This window comes from Crotalus tigris, unplaced genomic scaffold (assembly GCF_016545835.1).
Source record: "Crotalus tigris isolate CLP2741 ecotype Arizona unplaced genomic scaffold, ASM1654583v1 scf7180000018436.2726382, whole genome shotgun sequence".
Lineage (NCBI taxonomy): Eukaryota > Metazoa > Chordata > Lepidosauria > Squamata > Viperidae > Crotalus > Crotalus tigris.
The window spans coordinates 2,337,849-2,355,367 of NW_024097002.1; the positions used below are offsets into that span (position 1 = coordinate 2,337,849).

At 41.1% G+C, this 17,519-nt stretch overlaps 1 protein-coding gene across 1 annotated transcript in view; it reads right to left on the bottom strand.

Moving 5' to 3' along the window:
- Window positions 1-4,425, bottom strand: part of SPON1 (spondin 1) — a 330,987-nt gene extending 326,562 nt beyond the window's left edge. The window contains exon 1 of the mRNA XM_039352543.1: window positions 3,892-4,425. Coding sequence (XP_039208477.1) covers window positions 3,892-4,129 — 238 coding nt within the window. The 5' untranslated portion in view covers window positions 4,130-4,425. The remainder of the gene's footprint in view (window positions 1-3,891) is intronic.
- Between the last annotated feature and the right edge of the window lie 13,094 nt (window positions 4,426-17,519).

The window sequence follows — 17,519 nt, forward strand, 5'->3', positions numbered from 1 at the left end:
TTGCAGCACAATTATAAGCTATTGTGAAGAGTGTTATATTTTAGCCTCAGTAATATTAGAACATATACACGCATGATGCTAACAAAGGTAAGTAAAAAAAAACTAACATTCACCTATTTTGGTTCTTAAGAGACTGAGGAATGATATAGGTGCTTTGCCTCAAGAGGCAACAGGAAAATGAAGACTCAGCTATAAAAACATAATCACATACATGTCTAAGCCAGCAAAATGTATCTGGTGAAGCTCATATATAGATAGGATTGCAGCCTCAAATTAGCTTTATTTGAAGGGATGTCCCCAACTACATTGGACTCCTCCTTCATCTATTGCCAGTGGTGTTTCCTACCTTATATTATATTTGCAAGGTGAGAGAATGTGCTGTTGTTATTATTTACTGAAAGACACCTCTCTGTCATATTGTAACCTTTCTCATTTTTATGATAGCTTCTATTTGGATTTAATGGAAGCCAAGGACACCAGAAGCAATGGAGAGTCTATTGCCTAATAAAAGGCAGGACACTGAGATTCTTTCAATCACCTAGGAACTAAGCCTTAAAGTCAAATACAGTACTTCCCTAGCCAATTACAGATTGTAATGTTTACCCTTCCTGGCCAATTCTGGGGCATCAAGAAAGAAAAGCTTGGGTACATGTATGCATCTCCATAGATGGATAAACAGTATGTTTTGTCACTCTTTCTCCACCATTGGGGACCAAAATCAAAAATATTTGTGGGCATAGAAATTAAAGGCAAAATTATACTCGATGTTTCCAGAAAGTCCTTCAACTTAATTGGAAGCTAGGTTTCTTGTTAGCTTCTCTTCCCCCTCTCTCAACTCTTTCTTCAAAGGTTCTTTGTATGCACTGTCCAAAAACCTAAGATTTAGAGTAATTTCTGGAGCATTCAGGAAGGAAGAGGAAGGGGAGGGTCGGCAATATTCCAAGGATCTCCTATAAAATGATCTTTTATTGTAAAAAGAAAGTAACCACATACAATTTCCAAGAAAAACCCGGTTATGACAACTTAAGTCTGTATATCCTTCTCAAATCTTGAGAAATGTAATGTGGCGAACTGCTAACAATTTCTGTTGGCTGGCTCTTTTAAACTGACATTCTTTCGGAAAAAGAAATTACTCTTAAACTTGGATAAAACTAAGACTCGGGTGGAGAGGACTCTAATTTTAGACAGGAAGGAGCCTATCTTCATCCACACCATTATTTTTCCATTCTCTACCACAGACTAATGAATAATGTTAGATGATGAGTGTATGGTAGTTTCTCTCATTGCTATGAAATATTCTTGGTGAATTAAACTGACCACCATTATTAAAGGTTCCAGAATACTTCCTGTTATTGTGAGCAGTATCAAAAACTCTGGGTGTGAGCATGTATTTATCTGCACCAATGTCTTTGAAGGCTGAGAGCCTTAAAGTTCCTTCTGAGCTTTTCAAAAGAGTCCATAAATGGATTTAATTAATAAGGCACCATTGGTGAATGTAAAGAGTTTTATGGCATACTTCTGTTGAATGGGCTTCTTTCTTTTCAACCCAAAATTGTGTTCTAAGTGGACACAGCTCTTTAACAAAAATTGATCTCCATTTTCAATGCAGGTCAATGTCTTCTTATAGGCCTTTCTTCACAAAACTGTGTACCACCTGTCTCCTAGTAACTGGGGGGAAAAACAGCACAGGGTTGAAGTTGTAGGAGATATGCTAATGATCTGTTTGGCAAATGAAAGTAACCCATGGATAGACTCAAAATCATAAGAGGTATGGATTCACTTGAGAATGGCTTATATCCTTCTTATCCCAAAACAAGTGGCTGTCAGCTAAGCAAAACAGCATTGCCATAAGCAGTGAACTTCTTCATTCTTATTCTTTCTGTTTGAAGAATAGCTTCAGGCTCCCAATCATGATTTATTTTTCTTAAAAACCCACAGGATGACAAAAACACCTGGACTACTTCTTGGCATCAGAATTTTCCACTCATTTCCTCAGCCCCTGTTGCCTATATGTCACCTTTCCCATCTTATTCTAAAGAACATTCCCTTGCTTCCTGATAATTTATAAGCTGTGTAACCTCAGTTTGCCCTTAATTTAATCAGCTTTTCTTATTGCGTTCTTTGCATTTTGATAAGACAATTTCTGGGAGAATCATATTTTAAAAAGTAGTACAGGGAGAAAAATCTGTTTCCATACAGTATTTAGTGTGATGTCATTCCATACTGCATGAGAGAGACTTGTTAAATTCTTGTGACAGTTAATAAAAATAAAACAAGGTGACAATACTAAATTGCTATATAAGAAACAAAGTTGCACTGAACAGTATTTTTCTCTTGCTTGATCCATCTGACTTAAGTTTTAGGAGATTTTTTTGGGGGGTGGAGGATTTTAGCTTTGATTGTCATAAGTTATGTTTGCTAAATTTTTGATACCACATTCTTTAAAGTGCCAGCAGTTACAACCACAACCTCTAACTGCTAGCAAACATGTAAAAAGTCTTTGATTGCATTTTGTTGGGATTTTTTTTTTCAACTTTGCTTTAGGAGTTTGACAGATGTTTTCCTCCCATCCCACAACTTTTCAGATAAACCAAATCTTTATATTTTACACCCTAACAGCTACAAAAAAAATATCCCCTCTAAAAACCTGGAATCAAGCTGAGATACAGCAGAAAAAGAGTTGCATATTTAAAGTTGCAAAAGAGAATATTTAACTTTTCCCTATGTTTTGCTTCAACTACTTTGATTCAGCATTTCCCCACTAACCATAACATAGTCCTCTCATCACAAGTGGTTTATTGCCGATAAGAATCTGCTTTTATAAGAATGTGTTTTAAGAGAGAGCAATTCAGCTCTCAGTTTAGTAATGTCTCATAGCAGATTGATGTGTTATTGTGGTTGCTGTTTTATCTATCTAAGCTATAGGTTAAAAAAAAAAAAAAGTAGGAAATGTAACTGCCCCCAAGATCATTTCAACCATCAGCACTTTCTAAAAGAAGAAGTGATGACTTTAGGTTTAGGATGTGCTAATTCTTCCAAAGAATGTTTTAAAAGATCTAAACAAATGAAATGTTGGATCGGGGAAGTTAAATCTGCTTATCTCGGAATGAATCTGCTATGCTGGCTGAACAAAAAGTGATTTCTCCATCGTTTCATGTTTAATGGAAAATCCCTTATTCCCTTATTGTAGTTATTTAGATTGTTCTTATGACTCCCACCCTCAGGAGGGGAAAACCCAGGCTTTATTCCATTTCCTGAACCCCAGGCAAGTTGATCTTGAGAGAGGAGAGGGCAGGAGAAGATTTAATTTCTATATTTGCACTGCATGCTCCTGAGTACAAACAGAGTGCCCTGTCTTCATGCTAAACAGCCACCCCCAGGGATATCTAAGCAATAAACAGCCTTGACCCCTTTTACGAAGGGAAGGGGGGGGGGAAAGGAACCAGATTTTAAAGCAGAAAACGCAAGAAAACTGGCGGTGGCTTCCAGCAGCCTTCTTGGCCGGTATGCAAACTTTTACTATTCCCCTTATTTCCCAGCGAGATCATGGCAAACCGAGGAGGGAATCTCCCTGGCCAAATGTGAAATAAGAGACGGCTGACATGGAAGCGTGCAAAGGGCGATTAAGGTAATAATAATAATAATACTGGCGCAGGTAGTAGTAGAGGACCTGGCTTCCCTTAAACCACGAAAGGCGAGGGGGCACGGAGGGAAATGAGTAGTAGCCACGACCACGGGAAGAATCAGAAAGAAAGCACAAGTGTTCTGGATTCTGCAACCGAAGAGGGGGGGGGGGCGAGCAGTCCCGAGAAACCTCGCCAGTTACCCCGGCGTTTACTCTCCCCACGATCCGGCTCTGGGATCTTCCCAAAGCGCCCAAGGTGGACTTACCCCGGTAACTGTTTCCGGGCTTGTAGAATTCCGGATCGCCTTCCACGCGGAGGCTAAATTCATTATATCCTTCCCTCCTCGTGCCTTGGGCTCGCAGGATCCGGCTGCAGTAGCCTTCGGATTTCGAGGCTCTCTCTAAGGTTTCGTCCACCAAGGAAGCCAATGTCAGCAGCGGGAAAGTCCAGGCGAGCAACTGCAAGGCTCGCAAAGCGCCCGAATAATAGCGGCAGCGTCCCATCCTTGCGGGTGCCTCAACAACTTCACAAATAAAAGCAGAAAGCGGGCTACGGCTGCCGAAATCACAACATGGGCAGGTTGAAAGAGATGGCTGGGGAAAGCCTCCACCACCACCACCACCCTCCCGCCTCTCCTTTCTCGGCTCTGGAGAAAGCGAAGCAAGCCAGAAAAACTAACCACCGCAGCCTTTAATCAGTTGCAGCTCAAGGAGTCTTTCTCCTCTCCTCTCCACCACCTCCCAAGCCTGGGGAGAGAGCGAAAGGCAAAAAGGGACCCTTCTTTTTTTTTTTTACAGCTTTCTTCTGCTCGATCGGAAGGATCCGTTTAGCCTTGGCCAAGGCAACACGGAGGAGGGAAGAGAAGGGCTGATCTCGCCCAGCTTCGAAAGTGAAGTGCGGTTCTGTTTTTTTTCCAGACCTTGTAATTATCAGCTCGCTGATGTTTACTTAAGTCCAAGCTCAGTTCGCGGGGGTCATCCAAATAGCAGCGCTGGGTGGTTTGGTTACGGGGTACGGCGCTGTCGTCTCCAAGACGCGAGTGTGTGTGTGTGTGTGTGTGTGTGTGTGTGTGTGTGTGCGGGGTGTTTCTCTCTCTCTCTCTCTCTCTCTCTCTCTCTCTGTATGTATGTATGCGGGCGCTTGGATCGAACGGCAGTGCCTCGAAATTAATCACCTACATTCCTGCCTTAGTCTATATAGAAACTCTGGAGAAAAGAGCGAGCAGGCATGTTCTCATTGGCCGCTCTCTATTTCTCCTGGGCCACCACCAGACTCTGCAAACATTTGTTGCCCGCCGATTGCTCGGAGCAGATTGACCCCGAGAGAGTCGCCTCCGTGACATTAGCCCTCCCTTCCCCGTTTCTAGGGTCTGGCTGGCGTAAAGTTTCTGAAGAGCAAACTTTAATTGCCTCGAGAAGGAACGGGAGGGGGGCTGCACACACCGAGAGGGCGTGCTGGATAGTGTCTGCGTGCTACGTCTTCGCCTGGAAGTCAGCTCCACTGAAGGATTAAGGAGACTTGCTGTAAATACGCTTGGGACTGTCGCAAATTGGAAATTTAAACTCCGATCGCTGTGCCGTGACCTAGTTCCAAATTGGGGTGGGGGTGTGGAGGGGAGAAGGGGACTTCGGTTTGATTTCACCAGGATTGCCAATTTGTGATTCCCCCCTCCTCCCCCCAAAAAAACGCTTCTGGAGCAATTAATGGTCAGCTATGCCAAGCCTGAAGACTTAGGGTGAATAAATGGGGGTCTAGGTGATTTTTGTCTCTTTGTGTAGACAGTGAGCTGTGTTAGGCTAAGATCTGTTAAAGAGTATCCCCAGTTTCTTCTGACGCAAAATATACCTGGTGCAATTGTTTTGTAACAAGAGGCTGGATGGTGAATTGGGAATAATAAAATAGCACACCTGGAGGAAACACAGGTGGGCAGAAACATAGAACAGGATCAGTGTGCAATACACATTAAACTGGGGGTTTTGACCAGGTTATCATGGCTGCCATCTTCTGCCTTTTTTGACTATACCCTCTGTGCACAAACCAATCCTGTTTATGTCCCTCAGGAAGTAGTAGTACAGGTAGCCCTTAACTTACAACAATTCATTTAGTGACTGTTCAAAATTTAAAAAAGCAACTTATGACAGTTTTTTCACACTTACTACTGTTGCCACATCCCCATGACAACTAGATCAAAATTGAGATGCTTGGTAACTGGTTCATATTTATGATGGTTGCAGTGTCCTGCGGTCATGTGATCATCTTTTGCAAACTTTTGACAAGCAAAGTCAATGGGGAAGCAGGTTCACTAAACAACCAAGTTACTAACTTAACAACTGCAGTGATTCACTTAACAACTGTGGAAAGAAAGGTCGTAAAATGGGGCAAAACTCACTTAACAATATTTTGCTTAGCAACAGAAATTTTGGGCTCCATTGTGGTTGTAAGTTGAGGACAACCTGCATTAAGAAGTGTTTTATTTTCAGTGTTGGAGAGGTTATTTAGTCATTGATACTAGTAACCTCATCTTAAGTTAAAAAAAAAAAGAACTTTTCACCAACTATAGTAGGATGAGGGATTTCAGATACCCCAGGGATCTTTTCACATAGTTTAAAAAGAACTGCTGTTGCTGCTGTAATACACAAACAAACAAGCTCTCTCTCTCTCTCTCTCTCTCTCTCTCTCTCTCTCTCTCTCTCACACACACACACACACACACACACACACACACACACACACACAGAGAGAGAGAGAGACACACACACACATACTTCCAATAAGCCTTTTTTAGATCAGGAGCATGGGCAACCAGGAAGGCCACAGAGTGATTGAGAAAAGTATACTTAAGAATGACAAGTGAAGCACATCAAAAAAGCAAGGTCAAAACCACCATTGTATCATTTTTTTCTGAGAATGAGATAGAAAAATTAGAATCCCTTTTGCAGGATGAAACTCTCAGGAAATCTGAGGTCACATTTGATGTTAATATTAAACCACAAACATTAGAAAAGGGGATTTGATAAAAGGGATAATTACCCAAAACAACGTATGTGTTATAATCATACACATACATACATACACACACACACACACACACAGAGAGAGAGAGAGAGAGAACTATTTATTTCATTGCTATATTCTTCTTCTGCTCAATAAAACATGGGAGGACAAAAAGTAATCACAAAAAAATCCCTCCCACAAAAAACCCCCACAAAAAATAAAAATAATAAAAATCAGTCTCTTAATTGCTAATCATAAGTCACTTCTATTCATAATTAGGATGATGACGGTTTTCAAGAAATAAGCGGGGCCTTTCAATAAAATGTGTTTATGACAGAACAGTAGGGGTTTTGTATATATAGTAGAGTATTTCTCATAGAGTGTCAACTGTGGGTGGGATGTTAGTTAACCTGAATCAGCTAAAGAGGAAAAAAAGCAACAGAATGTGAACATGACAATATTTTTCAAGTTATAACTCAATGAATTCTGGGGTTCCTTAATAAGATCAGAAAAACATTCTGCTATCGTAGTTGAAGCCCCATACACTGGTTTTGTTGTCTTTGGTAAGTGTGGCAACTCACCACATGCTGTTCTTTCAGCAGCAAAGAATAGTAATTGGACAAACGGATTTGCTGGAGTTTCTGTTCAGTTATTAATGGCTCTGACTACCTCACAGTTTGGGCCTGGTAAATCAACCAGCCTGCTTAGATTGATTGAGACAAGACTGAGATGGCTCAGACTTTCTGGTGAAACTGAATCATGGTTTTTAGAAGTTAGTGATCAAGCCTTGATAGACTGGGCTTCCTGAAGCCTCACAGAGTTTACCTGTCAGAAAAGGAAAGATCTGACAGGCTGGTGTGGTCAAATTTCTTCATTTTCCTCCTTTTAGATCCCCAAGAACTGTGTGCATGAATAAACATCAGGGTATCTGGTAGAGATGAAAAAGAAACCCATTATGGATGTCTTTAATGCTGAAAACACAGTAGTCCTGTCAGCTAAAGCAGAACCCACTACAGCAGAATTGACAGGAATGAACATAGTCTTGCTGATGGTCATTCTTCTTTCCTTGAAATGTTCATCAAGCTAGCCTATGAGATTACATTTTGTAGCAAAAAGCATATATTAGAAACATTAAAAAAAAAGTTTGCTTCAGCACTCATGGCCTTCTCAAGAATTAGCCAAACCACTGCAGTTTTCCATATTTTGTATTTGTGGCAACTGTTATACAGGCTTAATCTTTAGCAAACAATAATTGAGGCTTTTTGTGGTTAAAGGATAAAGTTGCATTTGAATTGAACTCAACTCCTGGCAATTATGTGAATGTTTTCGTGCGTTGTAGTTTTCCTCATAATAATAGAGAACCAGTAGACTGCTGCATTCTTCCTATATATTTTTCCAATTTTCCAGTCTAGCTCTCAGTTTTCTAATTGAGTTTTCCTGGTGGTCACCAGTCCACTTTTTCAAGTAACCCAAAAAAGCATAGCTTTTTCCAGAGCAGCCATTGAATTAATAGTTTCTTGTTCCTCTGTTGCAAGAGGTTCCTGCCTATAATTATTTCATAGCTATGGCAGTTCTGAATGGCCTCTAATTTGATAGTTCCTATTGCTGCAAAGCTTTAATAGTTCTTCCTCTTTCTGATACCAAAGTGGCAGATCATCACTATATCCTTTTATTATTACTCTTTACTAAACGGATTCAAAATAAACATTTCCTCCAATTAACAAGAGATTTCTCAGATCAAACTGAATGGCTAAGCAGTTTTTACAATAAGGCGTGACTGTCTCCTCTTTTCCTTCATTCTGAGTCATGGGAAGAATGCAGATTTACAAACTTAGACTTAACCTATAAAATATGCTTTAGGGAATTGTAATTTCAAGAGTCACAAATATGAAAAGTTCAGAGAGACAAGTGTTTCAGCTGGGTTAGCTGCTTCAACAGAATGACTTCTGATCAGATGCTTTCTTATCAAAAAAGGAGGATAAAAAACTGATCAGTCTCCTATATTAACCCTTATAAGAAATGATTGATGGTGGGTATTTTATTACTCGATGTTCCCTCCCAAGCCTTCATAAGGGATTGAGTCACAACTTGGGCTTCAGAGCAGGCTGTCCCAGCATATCATGCTGTATTAATAACAAATCTTCATCCTGTATGAGATCCTGATAGCATAACTTAATTACATTGTTGTCACTTCCAGCAGCAACCTGAGTAGAACAACACATGAATCAATTTCAGCCCAGAATTTGTGTAGTACCTGATCTATTTCATCACATGTATAAGTTTCAATAGCACCTTTAATCAGACCATAGCAGTTGAAGAGCTCGTAACCAATTATACAGCTCTGGGTCATCAGACAGTGTAAAAACCACAAAGTTAAATTCTTGCATTTTTTTTTTTACATGAATACCATTTTATGCATCTGCCATCATTGACCGCTCCTTGGACACCTTTTGATACAATTATCTCCAGTCTTGGAGAGTTGGCTTCTGTTTCAAAATTTCTCCACTGACTAAGAAACTTCTAAAAAGTCAACAGTTCAAGGAAACACCTAAAGGGTTTGTGATGTCCAGTCAAGAAGAGGAGGATGAACAACTATCTGAAGGAAAGTGCATTTCACCAGGATTAATCTGTGTATTGGGATCAATGCAATTTAATTTACTATTAATTAAATGAAACCTAGGATGAATAACTGCAGATGGTAACCAAATGACTCAATATGCTGACATTCCCAAAATCCCCACTGTGGAAAGCTTTAGGAAGATCATTTTAAAAAAGAAAATAAAAATGGCAAATGTGGTTTAATATAAGTAAGAATAAAGTGACACATACTGAGGCAAATAAATTGTACTAATTGGATGTGAAGTGCAGAAAAGGGATATTGAAATTGTACTGCATAGCTCATTAGAGCCATTCAGTGTGAGGCAAAAAGTAAAGGGCATGTTTTTTATGTTAGGAAACACTGATAAATCAACTTTATCTAAAAGCAATTTTAGATAAGAGAGTCAGTTTAGCGTAAAACCATGATTTCTAGTTTTTCCTTTAGCACGAAACCAGCTGGATGACTTTGGCCAGTCCCTTTCTTTCAGACATAGGAAGAAGGTAGTGGAAACCCATTTCTGAAAATATTCGAAGGAAACCAGAGCTTGTCCAGACAGTCACCAGGAATCAACACTGACTTGAAGAAACCAAATAAAGAACTATATAAACAATGGATTCTACTTCTCTGAAATAGTGTGCTATTCTGTTAAGTTGATTTCAAAGCCGATACTGAGGCCACATAGCTAGGTAGCCATGTATCTTTGACAGTGAACATGAGATAATTTGCTCACTTTTAGCCTTAATCGTGAGTAATAAAGGAAAAGCAATCCTACTCTTTTTTTTAGAAGGACTTGTCTTAGTTGGCAAGAATGTGTACTGAGTGATTAAATAGCTATCCTTCCAGGACAGCTATTACATTTCCATTCATCAGTTCAATTTTAATACCTGGTTGATCCTTATTTTTTAGCTAAGATATGGTTGACGATGATGCTATACTGTACCTATGCTTATGGGGAAGCAAGGTACATATATAAAATAATCATTTTTTACCATGAACTCAGTACCAATTCTTCTATATCATGGGTGTCAAACTCACCACGTCACGTGATGTATCGCGATGTATCACAACTCTTTTTGCATTGCCGGCAATGGGGTGGGTGCGGCTTCGGTATGATGAAACCAGCCCATGGGCCGGCAGTTTGACACCCCTGTTTTATATCATACTACCTTCTGTTTCATAGTTTGAGTCATGTTGATGAAGAAGGCTTTAGAAGAATCTTCTATTTTGATCTATGACTTCCATTACATAGTCCATAGCTAGAATTTAGGAAGCATTTTTGACACTAGTGTTCTGTTCTCCCTGGGATTAATTTATTTTAGTACAAGAACTAAAACTAATTAAAAATGAATTAATTTACTACACTCCATCTCATCATGCATACAGTAATACATGGAATATAAAAATATGATCCCTTCTGAGTGGATTGGAGAATATCTGAAAAATTCTGATTTTCCATAACCTAGAATAAATAGTTACATTCAGTTCAGTGATAAGGAGCTACCAGGAGACCAAACACTGACCATGGATAATTTGGTTACCTAAGATTGGGTAAACAAATTTCAAATTACAGTTACACAATGTATACTTCGCAAAAAAAAATGAAATCAACATGAATTCCTCTGAAGGATGCTTGACTAAGAGGATTGGTGTGTTTGTAATTATTATTAAATTTGCTTCTTATCAGCCTGTCTTCCATCCTCCTCCTGCCTTGCTCTCTCTTGTTTAAAAGCTGAATTGCCGGAAACATTCATAGATGGGCAAAAGACAGTATATCTTCTTAGAAGTGCATGTTTAACTTAGCAACTAATATAAATAAATTAACTTGCATTGCCTGGAGCCATGAAATGAGTAATTTTGGTAGTAGAGACATTACAGAATACTGGCAATGTCATTAGGCATAGCCATCCTTAGGGTTTTCTATTTGTTCTACCAATTAGAGTTTGTTTGCCTAAAGTGGCTGCCTTGATACATGAGCCTAAGACACATGCAAACTAATAAATTTACCATGAATTGCTAGATTTAATAGAGAAAGACTGGTGTTTTAAAGGCTGTGATACTGCTTTTCTCATGCCTGTATTTCATTAAGATGCAAAACATCTGTGCCTATTAGACAGACCAATGCTTTATAGAGAAATCATTCCATGCTTATGAGGTGGATGCAATTATGTGGGTGTAGCTTTTTATTTGCTTTGCTTTTGTTTGTTTTTTAAATAATAGCCTGACATACTGGTGAAGCTGGTTTTGGCATGACATATTTATCAGATTGTGGCATATTCATCTGCTACATTTTTTAAAGTCAAACTAAAAGATGCTAAACTCAGAAATTCTGCTCTGCAATTGAGATTGTTTCAGAAAAGCCGAAAGACTCAATGATTGTCCTTATGCATCTATGACTAAGAAGAATAAATCAAACAGGTTGTTCTTTAAGATAACTTAGCTGAAAAAGTGAGTATATTAATATTAAATTATCATTCTGATACTAAAAAGACTTTGAGGGACTGCTGACTCTCTTATCTTCCCAATGTATGTTATTGATTTGTATGCCATGCATGTGATTGTATGATCTTTTCATTCAAAAGAACGCATTTGCTTTCTGGTATTAAGCAAATAGAAAACAAATGCACTGCTGATATTTAGACATGTCAACATCTTTGGACCAGCTGTTTATGCTTTTTGCAGCAGTGGGATGAATACTGGTGGGAATACCCTAGTCCTTGAAGACGTTCACAATGGCAAGAGGATGATGATAAAAATCTTAAGCATATTTCTATAGGCATACATAGTCATGAAGAAATTGAGTTCCAGGCTTTTTCCTATGGTTGTTTAGAAAATTTTCTATAGGGATTTTCTATTCTAGATGCCTTTGATGCCTTAGTCTTCAAGCATTTCTGGATTCCAGGTCTTTTGAAAGAGGCCAGCAGTCACTGGCGGTGCAGCAGCCGAGCTGCTGGGGGGGAGTTGGCTGCAGCTCCCGAATGTGCAGCAGCAGATGGCCTTGCAACAACTAGGGGTGATGCAGCCGCCAGGGGGTCAGCAACTGCTGGGAGTACAGCAGCAGCAGTGGGGCTGGCTGCCACCTCCAAATGTGCAGCAACCGCTGAGGGGCCCGCTACCAATGGGGATCCAGCAACAACCACCTCCAGGGCTGCAGGGGGGCCTACAGCAACTGGGGATACCACAACCCCCACAGGCCAGCAGCACTGGGGATAGCAGCAGCCCTGCCCATGCAGCAATCACTGGGAGACCCACAGCAAATGGGGGTGCCATTACACCAGCTGCTGAGACCAAGCAGCAGTAAGACTAGATGTTCAGCTTGCCTGGTATAAGAAGCCACTCCCACAAGAAGCCAAGTCAAGGCCAAATCAACCCAAATGACAGCCACCCACCCGAAAGCCTCCAACTGCTGCAGCTACTGAAAATCCCAGGCTATCTAGAGGCCCACTGATCAAGTGTTTCAGATGTGGACAACAGGGACATCAAGCAGTGAGTTGCCCAGTCCCTTAACCTCAGCAGCAGAACAGACTGGGACCACCAGCAAGAAAGAAGCCAGCCCAGCAGCCGATGAAAGAGAAATCCAACTGGATTAATGCAGGAACCATTGCCCAAGTCACATCCCCCATACACAAGAGTGCTGAGCCCAGACTGGACCTGCCGCTGCTCTACCCTCCTACAACAGAAACAATGAAGGAGACAATGACCCGATGGTGAGTCAACACATCCCACCTTTCTCACTACCTGCCAAACTCATAATCCCTAAGATGGGGGCACAGGTAGATTTAAAGTACTAGTCGACTCTGGATGCTCCCAGTGTGTTATTAGCTTGTCACAAGCCCTGAAAATGGGCATATGAGCAAAGCTGTTCTCCAAACCTGTGAGATTTGAGCAAGCCAATGGCTCCCTAGTGGGAGGAACATTAGTCACGCAATTGACTGAACCCCTATGCTTAGAAATAGGTGAGCACTGGGAGTTCATTCGTTTCATGGTGGCTCTGAAAATGACTTGAGGCTGTGATCCTAGGACTAGCCTAGTTGAACAAATGGAAGCCATTTATCTGGTGGGAGAAGGGAATGAGGACTGTGAGGTTACCTATAGGACCCAAGCCCCCCCTTAACTTGACAGATGTTACTGGAGACTTTAGGCCACCCAATGAGCTAGTGCACATGGCTGCCTTGTCTCAACCAGGTGAGCCACTCATCCCCAATGAATACCGGAACCTAGCGGAGGTGTTTAGTGAGAAAGAATGTGACACTCTGCCTCCCCACCGACCCAATGATTACTCTATCAAACTGTTACTGGGAGCCAAACTCCCACGACCGAGAATGTACACTATGTCCCCCCTTGAGATGGAGGAGATGCAGCAATATGTGGACAAAAACCTAGCAAGGGGATTTATCGAATCTCCCAAGTCTGTTGTTATTTAAAGAAAAAAAAATCTCTGCGTGGATTATAAAGGTCTGAACACAGTGAGCATGGAAAATAAATACCCCCTCCCCCTTCTGAAGGACTTACTAACCCACCTGGCAAAGGGGAGTGTCTTCGCTAAGTTGGACCTGAGAGAGGCATATTACCAGATGAGGATAAAGGAGGGATATGAGTGGAAGACTGCTTTTAACTGTCCCATGGGGAGCTATCAATTTAAAGTCATTCCGTTTGGACTATAGGGGGCTCCAGCTGTCTTCATGCAGCTGATTAATCAGATCCTACATACCATTTATACAAAAGGATTCTGGTATATCTTGATGATATCCTGATATACAGCACAAATATGACTGACCATGTAAAACTAGTGAGAGAAGTGTTAAAGAAACTGTTGAATGCTAAACTTTATGTCAGACTATTGAAGTGTGAGTTTCACCAGCCCTGACTAGATTATCTTGGCTATAGAATTTCCAGTGAGGGCACTGAATGGACCCAACCAAAATGAAAGCTGTAATTGAGCAATAGCCCCCAAAGACTCACACACATTTCCAGATCTTCCTAGGATTAGCCAACTTCTACCGTCAATTCATCCCCTCCTTTGCCAAAATTGCCCTATCCCTTATGGAATTATTAAAAACAGGCGAAGAGGGAGGAAAGCCGCATCCGGGCCCACTAGCATGGACTATGAGCTGTCAGACCGCTTTTGAAAACTTAAAAAGACTATTTGCGGTTGAATTGGTCTTAAAGCATCCCTGCCCAGGGAAGCCCTTTGTAATTCAAGCTGATGTGGCCGTTGGAGCTGCACCTACCTGAGTGTGGGAGGAGGTGGGCTGTGTGGGAAAAGGAAACCTTCGTGATCCACTGGGGTCTATTAAACTGGAGACACTATCTAGAAGGGAGCAAGGTGCCTTTCGAGGTATGGACTGATCACAAAAAGCTAGAAGCACTGAAAATTCCCCACAAATTGTCCCCAAAACAAGTACAATGGGTGCAGTATTTTAACCATTTTAATTTCAACCTAAAGTACATATCGGGAGGAAAAAAGCTTCTTAGTTGACGCTTTATCCAGACTGCCCCAGTACAAGAGCCAGCATGAAGAGGTTAATGAGGCAATTATTTCCAATGCACAAACTGCTTCTCAACTCATGCCACACAGAGTCCCACCATCAAGAGCCACAAACCCTGACCCTGGGACAAAGAAAATAAAGTGAGAGCTCCTCACCGACCAATGGTTCAAGGACAATCAAACCTCCCTAACATGCAGGGATGGTTTGGCTTACACAGAGGAAAAACTATACTTGCCAGAGACCCTCCGCCTTAACACTCTCTGACATGGCCATGACGTAAAACAGGCTGGGCACTTTTGGATATTTAAAAACTCTACACCTCTCCACCAGCAATTCTGGTGGCCGGGATTGAAACAGGACATGGAAAACTATGTCTGGAGTTGTGCTGTATGTGCCACCCTGAAAAAAATTCCGGGGAAAACCCCTGGGTTGTTGCAGCCATTGGCGGACCCTTCCCAACCATGGGAAGAAATTACTATGGATTTTATAGTAGATCTACCTGAAAGTAGAGGAAATATGGTCAGCTGGACTGTGATAGATCTGTTTTCAAAGCAGGCTCACTTTATTGCCTGCAAAGGACTCCTGACCACCCAACGACTAACCAAGATGTTCCTGAAACACATCTACAGACTGCATGGCGCACCAAAACGAATAATCTCTGACGGGGGTGCAGTTTACAGCTAAGTTTTGGAGGAGTTTTCTCAAACTAATTGGCTCATCTCAAGGACTATCATTGGCCTTTCACCCATCTACCAATAGGGCGGCTGAATCTGCGAACTCAATGGTGGAGGAATATCTCCAATGCTATGTGGATTATCAACAAACGAACTGGACTGATCTCCTTCCTTTCGCAGAGGTACCTTACAATAACTCTGTTTACAGCAGCACCGGCCTCATGCCTTTTAAAGTGGCCACAGGAAAAGAATTCAGCCCAATACCTGAATATCCCCAAGGACCCTCCGCATCCCAGACTCTTGATCAATGGGTGAAGAGGTGGGAGGAAGTCTGGAAAACCACAAAAACTGCTTTGAAAAAGTCTTCTGAGACATACAAAAAACAGGCAGATAGGAAAAGGGCTCCTCAAAGGACATTTCAAGTTGGAGAAAAGGTTTATCTGTCGACCAAATATTTACGACTTAGAAGTTAGGACCGAAGTACTTAGGATCCTTCCCCATTGTAAAGATCATTAACCCAGTCACAGTAGAATTAAAACTTCTCAGGCTCTTAGGGAAAGTTCACCCTGTTTTCCATTGTAGTCTGTTGAAACCTTTTCGATATTCCACCTTAAGACCTCCCCCTAAGAAGGCACCTGGACCTCTCCTAGTGGCAGGACAAACTCATTATGAAGTAAAGTGTATTCTTGATTCAAGAATTTTTAAAGGGAAGTTGCAGTATTTAATGCAATGGAAGGGATATCCATTGTCTGAGGCCACCTGGGTGAAATGTAGTGATATAAAAGCTGACAGACTCATTAGTAGATTCTATAAGAAACACCCTAACAAACCAAGAGGCAACCCCTAACCTGTACTTTTGTTTGCATTACAGGATTTGCCCTTTTTGTAACAGGGTGGATGTCAATGCTGCTAACATTGGATGTTCTTGCTTTACAACAGATGGAAATGCAGCCATTTTTCTCTTTCATTTTTTAGAGTTAGTTGATGCTGAAAGGGGGATGTGGATGAAAGTCCAGTTAGTCATAACAATAATAACTCAGCCATGGGAATCCAAGGTTATTGCGCTCAGAGTTGATAAAGATTTGGCAGGTTGGATAGCTGGGAAGAAAGCCAATTGGGGAATGTGATTTATGACTGTTAATTGGAGGAGAAAATTGTGCTTTGTTACTTTGTGCCCAGGGGAGGGGAATTCAGTTTTTGACTTTAACTATATAATGCCAATACTCTGTTTTTCGAATAAAAGATTGGATGAGAATAATGCCTCGAAGTACCCGACTATTTTGGCAAATTGTTGCCAGCTCTCTCCCTGGTTACCAAGAAATCCCTCTCTGCTGTATTTCTAACAGAGATTGGGAAAATCATTTTTTTGTCAATTTTTCAGGCTTCAATAATTTCGACGGAGCTTGGATCACAATTGCCTCTTGCAATTCCTATATGGCAACCCGTGACTCATGCTGAAATCGCTGAGCTTATTTCAGAACTTAAGTCAGGCAAAGTCCCTGGCCCCGATGCTATACCCCCCATTTTGTTAAAATCTAATCCCCGAGTGGTGGATTCCTCTTTTGGCAAAACTTTTCACCCATATTAATTCCTCTGGTAGGATTCCTATCTCTTGGAGTCTAACAATTATTACTCCAGTTTTTAAATGAGGAAACAGGAACAACCCAGCCAATTATTGCCCTATAAGCCTGCTTTCCATCACTGGGAATTTGTATGCTAAATATCTTCAATGTAGACTCCTCATTTGGATTGAGGAGTCTAACATTATTGGTGCAGAGCAGACTGGGTTTAAAGCGGGTTGTGCCAATTGGGCCACTGTTTTGTCTTAGCACACCTGGTTGACAAATACGCTATTACACCAGGTGGCAAACTCTTTATTGCTTTTATCGATTTAAAGGCAGCATTTGATTCAGTCCCTAGGGAACTGTTGTGGTCAAAATTGCACAAAAGTTCTATTGACAGAGGTCTTTTGTTCCTAATTAGATCTTTGTATAATCAGACCTCTAGCCAGGTTAGGTGCGGCTTGTAGGGAGAACTTTCAAATCCTATCCCGATTGAGAGTGGAGTTAGGCAGGGTTGTGTCCTGGCCCCTCTTCTGTTTAATTTATTCTTATCCAACCTGGCCTCTTACATTGCACTC